Source organism: Arthrobotrys flagrans, assembly GCF_004000055.1.
Source record: "Arthrobotrys flagrans strain CBS H-5679 chromosome Unknown unitig_0, whole genome shotgun sequence".
Classification (NCBI taxonomy): domain Eukaryota; kingdom Fungi; phylum Ascomycota; class Orbiliomycetes; order Orbiliales; family Orbiliaceae; genus Arthrobotrys; species Arthrobotrys flagrans.
Window position 1 is genome coordinate 5,074,429 of NW_027137550.1, and position 16,345 is coordinate 5,090,773.

Consider the following 16,345-nt stretch of genomic DNA (forward strand, 5'->3'; position numbering starts at 1 on the left):
GCGGAGAAGAGAATTGAAGAGTGGGATAAGAAGGGATGAGGGTTCTCGAACGTGTAGGAGCTAGGACGCTTGACTTGACTTGATTTGATTTAACAAACGGGGTTTTTCATTTGGCGTTTTACTATCCAGTCCTTTCATGTCCCTTTTTTCGTGTATATCTTTAATTCTTTTTTTATGTCATTTTCTTTCATGTCAGACCTTAGATTCGAGGCTCCGTGATACATGATCAAGGTTTAAACTTATTCGAAGGGAGGGGAGGTTACGTATGCCCTCGGTTTGGTGGAAAGTCTATCCTTCTGGGTAATCTTGACCGGGTCCTTGTGGATCCGCTATCTGTTACAGAAAGCGCTGGTGTTGCGTAATCTATTCAGGTCCATTGGCATTACAGGTTCGTCATACCCAAGGTGTCAGGTAGGAAGGTGCGTATTGCTTTGCTTTAGGTGCCACACCGGGCGAGCTACGGAGGTTGCGAAGACAGAAGCGACCGGACTCGAAGCTGGGACTATATCCCAATTTGGCGGTCTAGTACAAAATTGCAACGTAAACAACACGAGATCGGGTAGCCTGCCTCGTCGACCATGAGACCGGGTCTATTCTGGGGGGATATCTATCGGCGGCACCTTGTTTCTTTTCATTCGAGGGTCCGAGAAAGAAGCCCCAACCTCTTGCTGCAGTACGACGACGTACGAGGGCTCGGAAAACAGTCCGGGGCGAGATATCGTTCACCACGATAGTTCCTACCGCATGTGGGTGGGCTTGTACGTCAGAACGAGGACTCTCCGAGGCAGCCGTGAGGATATGAATACGTGGGTACCACGCGAAATAGCAATGCAACGGCGTCGCCTTGCATTGTGTGGACTCCGGCCTTTTATATGTGTTTACTACAACGGATCGGTATGGGGTGTACTGTTAATACTTTATTCCATGACTACAGCTTGGGCTGCCACCTGCCCAGGCAGCTCACGGCCCCGGCCTTGGGTGGTGTCCTAAAAAACATCAATCTCGCCCACGACTGGAGCCCGGGCCTGTCCCGATAGCTGGCTCATCGCCCACCGCGGTTGGCAATATCTCATGTAAGGGGCCAGCGTTGTCACAAACTTATATAATGCGTGGTGGCTCCGGCCTTCACATCGTATGTAATTATTATAATAATGAGCTAGAATACATCGAGCCAAATCATTAACTTGCGGGATTTACTAATATTTCATTCTACGACTATAGCCTACGGCTAGAGCCTGGGCCTGTCCCGATAGCTGGGAAACGCCTCGGGGCGCACCACCGTCGCAAGCCCCGCCGTGTGGTGGCTCCAAAGATGGAGGCTCTTTCAAATCATGAGATGATTGATGAGGTATGCTCATACGAAAGCGGGATCGAAACTCGATTCGCATAGGCCCGGGCGCCTGGTAATCGATTCCCATATTAAATGTGCTTCCCCTGGTGCATTCAGGCGAAACAGGGGAATGCAACCTCGAAGCCAACGTTAGGCTCGCAGATCTACTCCGAACGATTTCGAGGTTGGCGGTAGATGCGAAAATATGCGGTGGAACCAAATTGTTCGCATGCATAGAATAATGAGAAATATCCGTCGGGACGGAGAAATCTCGTGTTTATGGGGCGACGTCTTTGCGGAGTTTATCTCGATTCGGGGTTCGAGTAAACGGGTGCTTCTCTCTTCGATGGGGTCGGATTACCTTACGAACAAGGCCCGGGCCTGCACATCGGTGGATGGCGGACGCTGTACACCACGGCCGGTTCGATAGTCAACCGATTTTTGCCTCCAGTGACGTATTTTTATACATGCTCACGTACCCGTATAGGCTCCCGGCGTACGGATCCACCGATCCGGGAGATACGGCTCGGCACTTACCTAAGCATTCGGTTGATGATACTCTGTATCATCTTCTGATTCAATCGATTTTATGTGCGAAGGGTTGCCTCGCACCCAGCCTTTGAGTAGTTACCGGTACAGCTCGTAAGCTAATAATGAGCAAGCCGGTAGGCAAGCCAATAATCTACAAGTACCTGGGTACCACGAGACCACCGGGTACGCTCCTTCCCGAGCCGATATTGTTGCGTGCGTGTTATCGAAACGAGGCCAGAACGTGAACTTTTGTGTGGGCGATCGGACCGGCTGGAACTTGTCACGGGGAGTTTGGAAAGTTAACGAGGCTCTCTTCGGAACCTGCATCATAACGATAGCGGCCGGCTTGAAACCAAACCACTCATATCATATAAACTCATAACGCACGGGAAACCGAATAAAAGATCACGGAGGCATGATACAGAAATAAGTAAAATCAAAATTCCCAATCGCTACCTGCCCATCCGAACACAATTCCCTTAGCCCATCCGGACCATCGTATACCGACAGGTAAAATGCTCTACCGATATATACCACCGCTGAAATACTATAATCCGCTGCACCGCCAACGACGACGGTGAACCCTAAAACAAGAGCGATGTGCATGCACCGGCCAAAGACCCGTGAATCAGTGTCGATGGATACTGCTGCTACCACTATACTTCTTCCACAACTCGAGGTAGTTTCTCCTCCAAAGATCAGCCTCCAACTTGGTGTCCTCAAGTTAGGCTTTGAGATCTTGAATTTCAAGAGCTGGGTCGGAAGTAGCTCTCGCAGCGCTTACGTCCAAACCTTGGTTAATGTTGTTGGAACGATTGGTTGCTGGGGTGGAACTATTGACCGGGAGCGGTTTACAGGTTCGTTTATGGCTTACAAGGTTGTCGTATCTTGCGACTCTAATTTCGCAATTATCGCACTTGAACGCCTTCATATCATGGGTATCTCTCATGTGGTCGCCTAAGGTCCGCAGGCTCGAGGTTTCTTCACAGCATTCGGGACAGCGGTAAATTGTAAAAGACTTGCGCTTTTTTTGGGGACCAACGGACTGCGGAGCCTTCTTCTTGCGTTGCTCCGGAAGATCGGGCGCAGTCGAACCGAGCGGGTATGTCGGGGTATCCGCAGTCGGCACATCAGGACTGGATATCATCGACAGATAAATTTACATGTCAGGGGTGCTGGCATACTAACTAAGGTTGGGTTAACTTGCGGGCCCAAAGTCGAAATCGAAGTCAAAATAGGAATCTTCATCCGGAACCCAGCTAAAGTTAGCAATCAAGTAGGAAAGCCCTTTATGGGCGCGGATGCGGATGTATGCTAGATTATAACGTGGATACAAGCAAGGCTGTTGTTTCATACCCAAGTAGTTCGGATGGATTTGGGAGTCCTCATCGATGGTAATGATACGAGTGGGATGGCGTAAGAGAGTAATCGGTTGCAAGACAGGTATGGGTTTTATGAGGCCGTGGACCTGTACCTGCTCGTCGAGCGCAGTAAACTCGATCCTGGGAGATTGTGTTGTTTGCTGAAAAAGGCCTTTGGTGGGCTGCGACGTGAGGCCACCCAGGCCCTCTGATTTGCGGCACGGTCCCTCCCCATTTGCGTTGTGTTGTGCTGTCCATATGCAACACTCGACGCTTTGGCGGTCAGGCTCTCGAGACTAGATTGTTAGTTTTTCGAACTTTGAGGTTGCCGGAATCCATATTTCCCACCCCCATTCAACGTTTCCCGGTCTTTTTTTATCATAGGCCGCTGGTATTGATAACGGATTTGGAGCGAATGTGATGTTAGCTGAGGAGTCAAGAGTCGAAACCTCTCGGATATTGATATCCCCCTGTCTATATATTCCCATCGATCGGGGCCGTTTGTGATGTTTCGGATTAAAAAGGCAGATAATCGTTTGGCTTGAAGAGCAAACGACTGCGACTGTCGACTGTTGCATTGCAGTGTCAACCAAATTCAGACTGTCGTTTTATTGAGCTTTGTTCGTGGCCGCTGGCTTTCGCGATTACCTTACGAGCTTTTGGTGTTCGTAATCGGGGTACTTATCCATAGCTCTCTCTTCCCATCTATTCTCTGAGCTCAATAAAAGGTTTGCCGAAAATCCTAAAACAATTCGTGCGGAACACTCCTCGTTGCATATACCTTTTTCCACACATTTACGACCGAAGGGTTCCCAACACAGGAATTTAGGAATTTTAGGATCACAAAGGAAATTAGGTCTTGAACCAATTCAGCTGTTCAAACAGTCCAACTTGAATTGCGTTGTTGAAATTCAAATCAGTCACGTGACTACCCAACAGGGCACTGGGTCAGGCCTTCATCGCCTCGTGAGCCAGACCGCCAACGCAAGATATGTGTTCTGGTCGGTTCCGAGACTCGCATGCTAAGGCAATATATCTTGGGTCCTCCCGTGAATACCGGGAGAAAGCCAACACCCTGTTAGCTTGGATGCATGCAAACGGATATTCCAGACAAAACGATAAACATGAGCGTTATGACTTCTTCTTATCCGAACCGGCCCTTCATGGATTCGATTATAATATTGCTTTCGACACCTTGGGCACAATTAACGAAGACGAAAGGGGAGGTTATATCGGAACGCAATCATCTCAAAAATGGAGAAACTCCCCTACTCGGATGTACAAAACTAGCCCCGACGATGGCCCGCCCTCACCAGGACAAAATATATTTTCAACGCCGTACCGAAACGCTAGATCGATACCAAGGCATTCGCCCCGAAATACATGAAAGGATGGGACGTGATGACTTCCATTTTTATTGCTTGCTGGAAGGAATAACATCTTGATTCCATTGTTTCCTTTGATACCTATGACGTTATTTCCATGTTCTGGTGTGTGCTCCGGCACTTGGATAACCAGGTATCTTGTCCCTTTGGAATCGATTTGACCGAGTTCATTCCATGTTTTCTTTCCGCCCTAAGCACCGCGAAAATAACAGACGCAGAAGAAGAAAGGATAAATTGACATGTCCACCTCTGTCACTATTCGGAAACTTGCGGTTCGAGATACTATCCATGTTGAGATTTACGAGGAGAGGGGCTCGGGGTTCTTTCGGAAACCCAACGATCTGCTGGCAAGAAGCCTATGTTTGTGGATTCCGTTGTGAAAAAATCATTAACCGGGCAGGCCCGCTTCGGTTTCGTCCGAGGAATTTTGCTCGGAGGATGAGGGTCGTCAAAGTTACCGATATACATGTTTCTCCAATTCGATTCATCTACCAATTATGGCTATCACCTCCAAATCGTGCGTGCCAAGCATATCTCTGAATTCAAACCGCGTAGACGCTCCGAGACCTTGTTGTATTTCCCGCTTAAAAAGTGTTGTCGCAATCGATCCTAGATCTGCGGCACGCTGCCATCTCGCGGTCAGCCAAGCCTCGCCCCACGTTCACCGGCCGTAACAACCTCCCCTCCGATCCTCACCTGAACCACAGCTCGTCCCTCCGGATATCAAAGATGGCGTCCTACAACCCCCTCCCCCCGCTCGCCAACGTCCCGCGATCGCCCACGCCCACGAACGAAGCCAGCAACGGCGGCACGGACGCACCGAACTATGCGGCCCAAATAGCGTACTGGACTTCCATCCCGTCCACCGTCTCCGGGATGTTGGGGGGGTATCCGCAAGTCTCACGGGTGGATTTGCAAACTTCGAGTAATTTTTTGGCCAAGTTGAAACCTTCGATGGGGGTGCCGCCCGATGGGGTCAGGAGGGGGGTGGATTGTGGGGCCGGGTGAGTACGTCTCCTTTCCTTTCCCGTACCCCGTAGCACCTACAAAGGAAGGCTGACGGTTTTATTATCAACAGGATCGGCCGGATAACAAAGGGTCTCCTCTTGAAACACATGGATGTAGTGGATATCGTCGAACCCGTTTCGAAATTCACGGATGAATTGCTGTCATCATCGGATCTACCCCCCGCCGGCGGGAAGATCGGTGACGTGTTCAACGTCGGTCTTGAGAAATGGGAACCGGAGGAAGGGAAGTATTGGTGTATTTGGCAGTACGTCCCCCTTTCCCCGATGGCCGCGAATTTATTAACCGTTCGCTACGATGTTTTCCAGCCAATGGTGCCTGAACCACCTGACGGACGCCGACCTGACCTCCTACCTTCTCCGCTGCGCCAAAGCCCTAACCCCCGGAGGCCTCATCTTCGTCAAAGAAAATAATTCGAATAACTTTGAAGACGTATTCGACACGGAAGATAGCAGCATCACCAGAACCGACGAGAATTTTAGAAGGATATTTGGAGAAGCCGGGTTGGTGGTTATTAAGAGCGAATTGCAGAGGGGGTTTCCGGAGAGGTTGCATTTGTTCCCGGTGAGGATGTACGCGCTGAGGCCGCTGGCGGTGATGGGGGTGGGGAGGGATATTGGGAAAGCAGCATGAGTACCATCGGATCTTGCAAATCGGTGTTTTGGTTTTCCGGGAGCATCACGGCGTTATGATAAAAAATTTTTCTTCAAACCTGCGATACACACACATTTCGGGCGCAGCCAATAGAGTAAGAGCGAAAAACAACCAACCGATGCTTTTGTTTAATGAAAAAGAGGTAATATGATACAAGATATCCCAAACAATAAATCATGAGGTTAGCAAGAAATAAACCACGGATTGCTCGCGTATGCTTTCGAAAGTCTATATGGTTGGTTTCGGTCGAGGAAACAACGCCGCAAGTTCGACCTCGTAGGCAGCGCCATCCCAAATGCAACCCTTTTTCGCCCGCCCTGTAGTGAATAGTTTGATAAGAAAGAGCAGAAAACCAAGGAGACCCCGAGGTTGTTCCGTTAATTATTAGAAATTATAGTGAACCTGCATCGTAATCAGCTTGGCCCGCGGTGGAGAGACGGATGGATGGTCACGTACCCAATCTTCGAACGGTCCGACTTCCATGTAGGGTGTCCTGCAATCCACCCATATGCATCTCAACTCATCGATCATCCTATTCCACCCACTGCCCCTCGTACCGACGATATTGGACGCCTCGATCGCAAAGAACAGTTGCAACATCCATTCTACACGATCCGCATCAGCGCTACGAATCTTCAACACCACGGTGAAAGGGGGACAAACGTACTTATCGTCATTTCCGTTCGATTTCCAAAGTTATTCAGCTGCTCCACAGGACCACCGTTGATTCTCGGAATATCGCTCCAAATCCAAGTCCAATTCTCGTTGCTGGTGGTGTTGACGCTAATCCACGCGTTCCCGATTTTCTTCGCTTCCTCCAAGACCTCTCTGTCCTCCGTGCTTATAAAGCAAGTTTTCCTGGTCATTATCATGTTCATGGCTGCGTACTCCTCCGCCCGGTCGACGTATTTTCTGAAGGGGATGAGTTCCATTTCGACGCCCTTGTCGCCGTGGCGGACGTGCATGCTGAAACTGCCGTCGGGAAGCGGGTAAGGGGCCTTGGTATCGATCAATTCGCCCGTAGAGGAGTGCGTAACTGCGATATTATGGGAATCGTCGATACGGAGAGCCTTCAAACGTTTCAAAGCCGGACCGTTCATCCGCATCATATAAGCCGAAGCCTGCGCACGCCACCAGTACTTTATAGCATCGTAATGCATTTCCGGAAAGTTATTTTTGAGCATTTGTCCGAAAAGCGGGGGTACAGCCGAGGTCGACATGTTTATACTCTCCGGGATCTTCCAATAGCTTCGAAGTTTGATATGATTGTCTTCCGTGAGATGGAGGGTGCTGCTGCAGCTGCTGAACGGTTCGAAGATACAGTCCAGGGAGCGGATGCCGTTTTGTTGGCATTTTTCTTCCAGGAAGTTTCGGCCCGGTGGGGCTTCGTCGTCGTAGATTAGGATGCGGTTCAGGCGGATTGCTAGGCCGAGGACCCAGCCGGTGCCGTGGACGACGGTGCCGAGGCCGTTACCGTCCCAGTTGTGGTGGAGGACGAGGAATTTTCGGTCTGCGCATGAGGATGGGTCGGGGTGTTGCCAGTTGTAGATGTATTCTTGGGCGAATTTGGTGAACGGGGGCATGGCCTGCTCTTCTTATCAGCAGCGTCTTTTATTACCGTCGATCGAAGGGGAGTAACATGCCGCATCATCCTGATCTTTAATAAACTGCATCCAATCACCCGCTCCATCAAGATCATACATCCTCATCAACCTATCCTGCCTCGAACTCCTGGCCTGCATTTCCCCCAAGATTTTCTGATCATTCGGTGTCAAGCTTTCGTTGTAGTCTTCGACCAATCCGGCGTATCGTTCGAACGGTCGATTGATACTCGAAGTCGCTGTCGCCGTGGTTCGGACTTCTTCTCCTCCAAAAAGCGTTACGGAAGGTGTCTCCGTCACCGTCCGATCTTGAAATACAGTCGTGGTCTCGACTTCCTTGGCGGTAACGGTTACAAAGATTCTATTATCATCTCGGGTCGGTCGTCCTTTGCTTCCATCTCCGACCGCTAGATCGGAACCCAGATCATCGGGATCCATATCGTCCATGTCATCTCCCTTTGGGTTCGAAGCAGGAGAGGGGGGAGGGGGAGGAGGAGCATTGGCACCGTAGTCATGTTTGTGGCTGGTATCGTGAATCGGTGGTACGGATCCTTGAATGTATTCTCCATGAGCATCGATGATGTGACCGGGACCGGAGAGTTTACCTATGGTGGAGTCGTCAACGATACCGGTGTGGGAGAAACGCCAGGCGCTGAAGCAGAGGAAGGCGAAGACGATGGCTAGGATGCCGAGACGGCTTTGCTTTGTTAGTTTTATTCCCGTCATTGTATGCCATACGAATAGTAAAGACTTACCCGAATTGAGGCGGCATTGTGAATGAAGTTGCTGTTGAAGCTGTCGACGCGGGGGTTCGAGTTCGAGCTACTCGAGTTATCCTAACATGTGTTGAGAGGAAGCTCAATTTCTGAGACCAAGGGAATATTTGTAAAACCCGCGCAAGATTTCTTAGTAACAATATACGTAATATTAGCGTCTGTATTATTACTACCCCACAGGTTCCACAGGTACATATGACTCGCGTGCGGTCGTGGTTGTGCAGAACAATGCAGCAATTCCACCCGGGGAACCCGGATAGCCCATCGCGGAATCCGAAAGGCGCAGTACCTCGCGAACCTATGACAATGTTGGAACGTGCGGATGGAAGTCGAAGATACCCGGTAACGAACGCAGAAAAAGGAGTATTCCGGCTACAATTACCAAACCAAAAGGCCCGCAACGGTAGATATCTCCGTTCAGCTGAAGGCAGCCGGGCTTCGCCGCGGTCACGTGACCGCAACACAACACGAATGCCCCTCGCATTCATCCCGTATCGTGTCTATTTAAGGACCACCTATTTCGTGTAGACGATCCAATTACAATTCACTTCTCCGAAAGGAAATTCTCCATTCCGATAATCATGAAGCTCCCACACGTTCTCGGGGATATCTGACTGTGTGGTATTTTCGCCCCAACGCACTTCTTTCTCATTTCCGTTATCGATTGTGCGGTTCGCACGACGGTCCGGTTGACCTGATATCCAAGAGTATATCGTCCGTAAGAGTAGTACTTTTGATGCATACCGGGTATAATTTGTACCGATTCTACGTTCATAGCTACGGTTTACCCCTCGTACGTAACTCTTCGAAATGCATGGACCCTCCTGGCAGAATTCAGTACCGCCTAGTTCCACATGTACCTGGGTAATTATATAGTTATTAGAAGTGATATCGATGCTCTCGTATTTCCTCACACGCTCGGTGGCGTGCTGTACGTCATTAGGGAAAAACATTGCCGGTGGAGGGATGCTATCGCGAAGGAGTTGAGGGTATGTGCTATGGGATTGGAAGTTAGAGGTTGGAGGGATTGTTTATCGGATAGCCAGACCCTGATGGACATGCACCGCAAGACCTTATCGCTATCGTCGGTACCCGTCGATGCTTTTTTCATTCCAGAATACAAAACGACTCTGAGCAAAAAATATTACAGTACGTACCTTTGGAGCGTTTCATGATTTCAGCCATCCGCAAACTTGGAACCCAAAGGGGACCGGCTAAAGTTTAAATTTTCGTACGGCGCAGGCTACCATCCCACTTGGATAAATCAAAGTCGCGTAGATTAAATTCAAGACTTTGGTATCTATCTATCTATAAACCAAAACCGTTCAACGGCCCCATACGTCTAAACTTAAAACAATGTACTCAAACCACCGTAGCGAAGTGACAATCACCTGACCCACCCCAGAACCACCTTCCCCCCCTTCACAATCCACCGTCCCAGTATCACAAACCCCTTCCCAACCCACGCCAACCCCGTCCCGACACCCCCGAACACCTTCGTCACCAACCTCCCCACCCGATCCCACATCCGTCTCCCCGCCGGTGTCGTAAATCCACAACAAGCCGCCAACCACTGTAATCCCAGAACCCCGAACACCCCTCCGAAAACCAAACTCAACGGGATGATGACCCCCAAGTTCGAATTCTTCGCCCTTTTGGCATTCAACGCATCCTGCCAGTTCGTATATTCTTCGCCTTGGAAGTCATCGGCCAAAATTTCTTGCGGGTGGGCTGCAGGGCTGTTTTTGTATTCTGGGGTGTCGCTGCGGATCCCCGTACTGTTATCGGTATTACCGTTTTCATCAAACCCGCAAGCCTGAAAAACCCACTTCCCCGTAAACGTCTGCAAATCCCCGATGTAAGTAATAATATCCTTCGCGCACCGATCCCTAACACACTCCGCCGTATTCCCCGGTAGGTACGCGAGCTGGCAAGCACAATTTAGCGAATGATCGGGACATCCCAAATGGGATGTCATAGCTATTGCGCACGTTCGTGCGCATTCCGGGAGTTTGAGGTATGGTAATGTATTGTTGGGGATCATTCCGACTGTGGAGTTGCAGAGGGCGGCGTACCAGGCTGTCAGTTCCGTGTAGCAGGGATTTGGGACGGTGGGGTCGTAGGGGAGGCAGAGGAGGGGGCGGGGGAGGGAGCAGAAACAGGAAGGGAGGATCGAGGAAGCGGAAGGGGAGGAGGGGCAGAGGGATTGGGGGGTCCAGGTGTAAGGTGAGGATGCGTCTTCGAGGCAGTTGGACCGGGCGCAAAAAGGGACGGTGGAGAAGTCGATTGCGGTGTCATTGAGGGCGGATATTTGGATGGATAGGCTAAGGAGGAGGAGGAGGGTGAGGAAATGCGTTGTGATTTGTTGCATTTTTGCGAGGCTGGGAAATGACGACGCAGAAAGAGAGGAAAGATTGATTGTTGAAGCTATGATCGGGAAGGGAGTGATTCCATCGTCGGAGTTGATGGATGGTGTTCGTTAACCGTGAGGCTCGTCAATAACTTGCATCCAAAAGCTGCGATATAATGAAGCCGACGGTCGACGCCGTCCAAGTATCGGTATGCAATTCGACCTTCGGCTTCCACCAAGACATCTGCTAGCGTAGCCAACGATGAGAACAAAGATGAAGTCTCCCTCGAGATCTCGCGGAGCCCGGATTCTATTTAAACCCCCCAGAAATCAAAGGATCAAAGGAATCCCATCGGTTGGTAGCCTAGAGCCATAGCTACAGCTCTCCCATGTCGTTATGCGGCTCAAACACCCGACCAAAACCCTCCACCCTTTTCAGCCTTAGTTCCCCATCTCTCATCCCAAAACCTCAACTAAAACGGTGTCAAACACCGACCTAAAAATCAAAACCCGCCCGAAAAAGCGTAACGATGAACTACCCACTTCACCCCGTCTACAACCCCGTCTACCCTTCGATCACCACCATGGCGACACCCACAAACCGCCGTCCGGGTCCTCCGCTCCCGAGACCCGTCTTCCAGCACGCCGGCGGGAAGACCGCCAGTACGATTCCGATTCCAACGACGCCCGAGGAGTTGCCGGCGAAGTACAAGGCGGCGCATACAAAGTATGTCTTACAATCTCAAGATAACCGTGGGCTGGCTCATCTTTAAAAAAAACCCCCGCCATAGAGACGGATGTTGATATTTTTATAATAGAGTAAAGCTCATCATCATCGCCCTGCCTATTGCTATTGTCAGCAGTTATATGCTTTATAAACGAGGTGAATAATGACGTGCCGACATTTATATCCCTCATACCGAAAAAGGTCACTAACACCACGGTATAAAATAGTCTACCTGGGCGAACAACCCCGCGCAAAACCCATCCCGGACAGCGAAAGGCGAAACACAATCAGAGAAGTCAATAACTAAAAAAAAAAAAAAAAAAAAAACCCAAGATTATTATATCTTCATGAAGAACAGCAGATATCTCAAATAGGGACGATATCGATATCAAACCTCAACACTGGTCCCAAGGCTATATCGGACATCAGACGACCCGTCCAAAAAAAAAAAAAGAGGATCGATCTCGGGTAGCTATAGCGGGTACGAGCCTATCTAATCATCGATTCCGTTATCAATCGGTCTCATTAATTTTTTGCGATAAAAGGCGACGAAGGTTGCGTCGAAATTCGGTGGGAGTTATTTGGTGGCTGTCGTTTAATTACCTTCTGTGTATATATACCCTTGCACCCTTGTGGTTTCTGGGAAACTTTATCAACTGCCGAATATTTTGTACATAATTTACTAACCATGAAAGCAAATCTTGTTCGATTCATGAATTTGAAATATCAATGCCATTTTTTTGTGGTATTGGATTGTTCCGCAACCCTTCCTCCTATATCACACCAGCTAAGTAGGTACGACCTTTTGAAAAGCGAGCAGGCGCAGGGTAATAGAAAGCACGAAAAAAGACAGTATAATTACAATATATACCTTGAATAGTAAACACGTAGCAACCAGAAGATACTGATAGAAGCTTGGCTAGTTAGAGGCTTGGTTCGTTCGTGTATGCACAAATGGAAGAGGTGTGGTAGTGATCGGTGTTTCGCTTCGGTCGCTTCGACGCTTTGCTTTGAATGGCTGTATATATATATGAAATAACTACAAGGAAAGAACCCCTATGAATACCGGCTATAATGACCATAGAAAAGTAAAGAAAAAAGGGCGTGGGGTACCTCGTGAAGAAGGCAAAGAATGAAAAAAGGGGGGGAAGAACAAAGAAGTCTAAGATACAAGGGAAGTGTCTCTTCTACTACGACTGGAGAGCTGTCCTGTGGTCGCTCAGATCCGGTGCGGTTTCGTGGTACTCATCGTTGGGCCCATTGTCCTCAAAAGTGGGTGGGTGATCGTGGTCCACGCTAGCGTTGCTAGCTTGGTCGTCGTCTGTTTTTCTCGATGACTTCTGAGACCCGCCAACTCTCTTTGGGGTGACACCCGGTGCCGGTGGCGAAACTACTCTCTTCTCAACGACCTTCGAGGCACTGCTCGCTGTAGGCCTGGAAAGACGAGCGAGGAAATTTGGATCAATATGTGTCGACTTGGGACGGATAGTGGACTCCGAAGCCATAGAGGCACGGGATTGTGTCCGCACTCGGTGTTCCGCACGGGTTGGTGAGACGGAAGGAGATTTGGCGTGCGCGATCCGTGAATTTGGACGGTTAGTTTGCGCTGCTAGTCGGCTAGGTGTTTTGGCACGGCTGGTAGACTTGGTTGCTGGGGCGGCGAGCTTTGAAGAGGACGATGAAGTAGTTCCGTGAAGAGAGGGACGGCTGTGAACAGGAATAGTAGAAGGTTTTGTGATACCAGTGGATAGTCGATTTGTTTTTGGCTTGGGGACGGCCGTGGAAGATTCGCCCTCGGTAGCAGGCTGGGCATCAGCTGCTGCGGTATCTTCAGTAGATGGTTTTGGTGCGCTCTCGGAATGTGTTTTGGTTGCCCCTGGCGCTGGGGATCTCGGCCGTGTAACCTTGGCTGGAGAGGACAGACTGGGTTGCTTAGTGTGCCCCCTTGTAGTTGTAGGCTTCGGTACGCTTGAAGTAGTCGACCTTGGTTTGGGAACACCAGAAGTCGTAGCAGTGTTCGTCCTGGGGGTGGTGGTAGTCTTTGTTATAGGGGCCTTTGTAACTGGCTTCGTTTCGGCTAGCTTGGTGACCGGTTTCCTGTCAGCGGGCTTGGTGCCGTGAACAGGCACCCTAGAGGAACCAGATGGCCTGGCAATATGAGATGGCTTTTTAGATATTGCGTGCGCATTAACTGGTGTCGGTGGCACGACGTTGACTGGGATGGAGGGCTCAGCTGGCGCCTCGACGACTTGTTCGACAACTTCAGACTCTGGTTCGTGAGACGGCTGCTCCGGAGCCTCGTGGGCCTCTGTTACTGGCTCCTCGGTCACAGTCACGACTTCCTCTGTTGGAACTGGTTCCGGAGCCTTTTCAACGACTGGCTCCTCGATAACTGGTTCTTCGGCGGCTGGTTCTTCGGCAGCTGGTTCTTCAGCAGCTGGTTCTTCAGCAGCCAAATCCTCCACGATCTCCTGCTTGGTTTCCTCTGGAATAACCTCTGGTCCCACAACGGGTTCTTGTGCTTTTGCCTCGGGAGCAGGTTCTTCGACTGGTGGTTCAGGTTGAGCCTCTGGGACGACTGGAGCCTCATCCTTCCCAGCTAATTCTACGGTCTCCGGGGCGGGCGTAGGTTCCTCGACAGGTGCGGGCGCTGGTACCGGCTCTATTCGAACATATAAATGTCAACATCATATCGTGAAGTAGGGAGCGTAGTCTCGAGGGGTTTCCCTTACCGTCGACCGGAGCTTCTTTAGCCGTGACCTCTGGCGCTGGCTCTTCCTTAGCCACATCTTCAACATCGGGAACGGTTTCCTTCTGTTCCGAGGCGATTTCAGCGACAGGTGGTTCTGGTTCTTTCGTAACCTCGGGCAAGCTCTCTGGAGCTGGCTCCTCCTTCTTAAGGTCTTCTACGACCTCTTCAACCTTCTCTTCAACCTTCTCTTCAACCTTCTCCTCGACCTTTTCTTCGACAGCCGGCTTGGGTTCTTCCTTCGCTGGCTCTTCAGGTTTGACATCTTGCTTCTCCCCCTTGTTTTTCCCGTTGACTTCGGCAGGTTTCTCGACAGGCTTCTCGGTTTTCGGAAACTCTGCCACCTTTGGAGTCTCGGCCCTAGGAAACTCGGCCTTTTTTGGCGTACCATCTGCTAACGGTCCACCAAAGGCGAACTTGGTAGGCGTACCAGGCCCCTTGACAGGCGACGCCTCCCCATTCTCGGACTTTCGAAGACCAACCACTCCGCTCGGGTCTGTGACGGCGACAAAGTTTGTTTTAACCCTTCCGATGGGCTTTGGTTTGAACGCTGGCTCCGGAGTCGCGGAGGCAGAATTGGAGCCCGCACCCGGCGAGCCTCCGCCTCCCTGCTCGAACTTGGCCAGCAGGGCACTGAGACCTCCACTTCTCTTTGGAGGTCCGCCGGGCGTCCTGGGGGGGTCGGTTGCAGACATGGTCTTCTGAGCTGCTACCAGGTAGTCTTGGATGTAAGTGGTTGAGTATAGTAAGGAACCCCTCCTGGCGGATGACTGGAGAAGGTGTTGCGTGTTGTCCGAGTTGAGGGGTTGCGGTGGTGCAGATGCACTCGAACCGTCGGTCGGAGAAACCTCCTGCTGTTCAAAAGCCGGGAATCTAAAGAGACACGAATCAACAGAGATGGATGTGAGCTAGACTGGCCGACGTAATTTTACCAAAACTAAGTTGGGTGGCTATATTTTTTTCTTGGGGGGGAAGCTACGAAAGGGAGCGAAACGAATGGGGGCGTGAGAGGGAAGAGAATAGGACCAAGGGCATTACCGACCCTATTTTGGCAGCTTTGAAAGGAACGGTTTCAATCAGACAGGTTGTTCAAGCTATAGTGCCTTGGTGCTATAGCTTCCCTAGCTATTGCTCACGGCGAGCAGAAGCACCGCCAGCCGCTGGAACGACAGCCACTTCGATGGCTGGATCGGGAAGGACGAACAGTGACAGCTAGCCTCAGATTATTCGAGACGTTTGTCCCATGCGTATGGGACAGTATTCGTTTGGGAGCAGGAAAAAGAAGGTCCGGAGATGCAGTAGTCTGCAATTTGCTGGGTATATATCAGCTGCTTCGCTGATTTTGCTGCTGATTATGATTGATGGGAGATGCTGCCGGCCGGTGCTGCTGCTGCTTGTGCTCTCCCTTGTCGAGCTTCACCCCTTTTCGTCTAGCGCCGCCGGTGTGTGATGCCCTCGGTTATATGGGTGTGGGGCAGCAGAGCTCGATATATCCGGCAGGGTGGTGGGAGTGTGGTTGGGAGCGATGAGATGGATGGAGCTTGGTTATACTGTGATGTTGATGTCTTCGTATGTGATAGTGGAAGAGGAAGAGTATATGGGGGGAAGAGGGGAGAGGAGACTCGAGAGGGGGGAAGGACTATATGAAAGAAAGGCCGCCCAGGTTTAATTCATGCGCTTGCTCTTACCCCTCGCAACCACTTATCCACCATCTTGAACTGAATCAAGTCAACCATCCCATGGCATGTTGCAATATGCAATGCAATCTAGTCTAAACCACACCAAACCACCTCCGTCCGTCGCAGTCTCGGCCAGTCAATAAGGCCCCAATCATGGGATCAATCAGTTCAATCAA

General features: G+C 50.5%; 6 protein-coding genes across 7 annotated transcripts; 3 read left to right on the top strand and 3 right to left on the bottom strand.

Moving 5' to 3' along the window:
- Positions 1-2,465: 2,465 nt before the first annotated feature.
- Positions 2,466-2,822, top strand: DFL_004515 (uncharacterized protein; the record flags this gene model as incomplete). The annotated part of the gene is made up of 1 exon (XM_067633621.1): positions 2,466-2,822. One exon carries the CDS (start codon positions 2,466-2,468, stop codon positions 2,820-2,822), a length of 357 nt encoding a protein of 118 aa, XP_067491771.1.
- A 2,514-nt stretch (positions 2,823-5,336) lies between these two features.
- On the top strand, positions 5,337-6,266 carry DFL_004516 (uncharacterized protein; the record flags this gene model as incomplete). 2 transcript variants are annotated; one of them, XM_067633623.1, is made up of 4 exons in its annotated part: positions 5,337-5,532; positions 5,588-5,615; positions 5,686-5,880; positions 5,942-6,266. In XM_067633623.1, 4 exons carry the CDS (start codon positions 5,337-5,339, stop codon positions 6,264-6,266), a joined length of 744 nt encoding a protein of 247 aa, XP_067491773.1. The 2 variants fall into 2 exon arrangements, with proteins under 2 accessions (XP_067491773.1, XP_067491772.1); XM_067633622.1 differs by having other exon boundaries at positions 5,337-5,611.
- Positions 6,267-6,671: 405 nt separating this feature from the next.
- On the bottom strand, positions 6,672-8,660 carry DFL_004517 (uncharacterized protein; the record flags this gene model as incomplete). The annotated part of the gene is made up of 6 exons (XM_067633624.1): positions 6,672-6,689; positions 6,744-6,892; positions 6,955-7,873; positions 7,931-8,439; positions 8,494-8,585; positions 8,644-8,660. The coding sequence occupies 6 exons, from the start codon at positions 8,658-8,660 to the stop codon at positions 6,672-6,674; spliced, it is 1,704 nt and encodes a 567-aa protein (XP_067491774.1).
- A 1,391-nt stretch (positions 8,661-10,051) lies between these two features.
- DFL_004518 (uncharacterized protein) lies at positions 10,052-11,035 on the bottom strand (the record flags this gene model as incomplete). Its single annotated transcript, XM_067633625.1, has 1 exon — positions 10,052-11,035. One exon carries the CDS (start codon positions 11,033-11,035, stop codon positions 10,052-10,054), a length of 984 nt encoding a protein of 327 aa, XP_067491775.1.
- A 509-nt stretch (positions 11,036-11,544) lies between these two features.
- DFL_004519 (uncharacterized protein) lies at positions 11,545-12,048 on the top strand (the record flags this gene model as incomplete). The annotated part of the gene is made up of 3 exons (XM_067633626.1): positions 11,545-11,741; positions 11,833-11,897; positions 11,969-12,048. 3 exons carry the CDS (start codon positions 11,545-11,547, stop codon positions 12,046-12,048), a joined length of 342 nt encoding a protein of 113 aa, XP_067491776.1.
- Positions 12,049-12,931: 883 nt separating this feature from the next.
- On the bottom strand, positions 12,932-16,202 carry DFL_004520 (uncharacterized protein; the record flags this gene model as incomplete). The annotated part of the gene is made up of 5 exons (XM_067633628.1): positions 12,932-14,403; positions 14,474-15,363; positions 15,533-15,545; positions 15,627-15,702; positions 16,179-16,202. The coding sequence occupies 5 exons, from the start codon at positions 16,200-16,202 to the stop codon at positions 12,932-12,934; spliced, it is 2,475 nt and encodes an 824-aa protein (XP_067491777.1).
- Between the last annotated feature and the right edge of the window lie 143 nt (positions 16,203-16,345).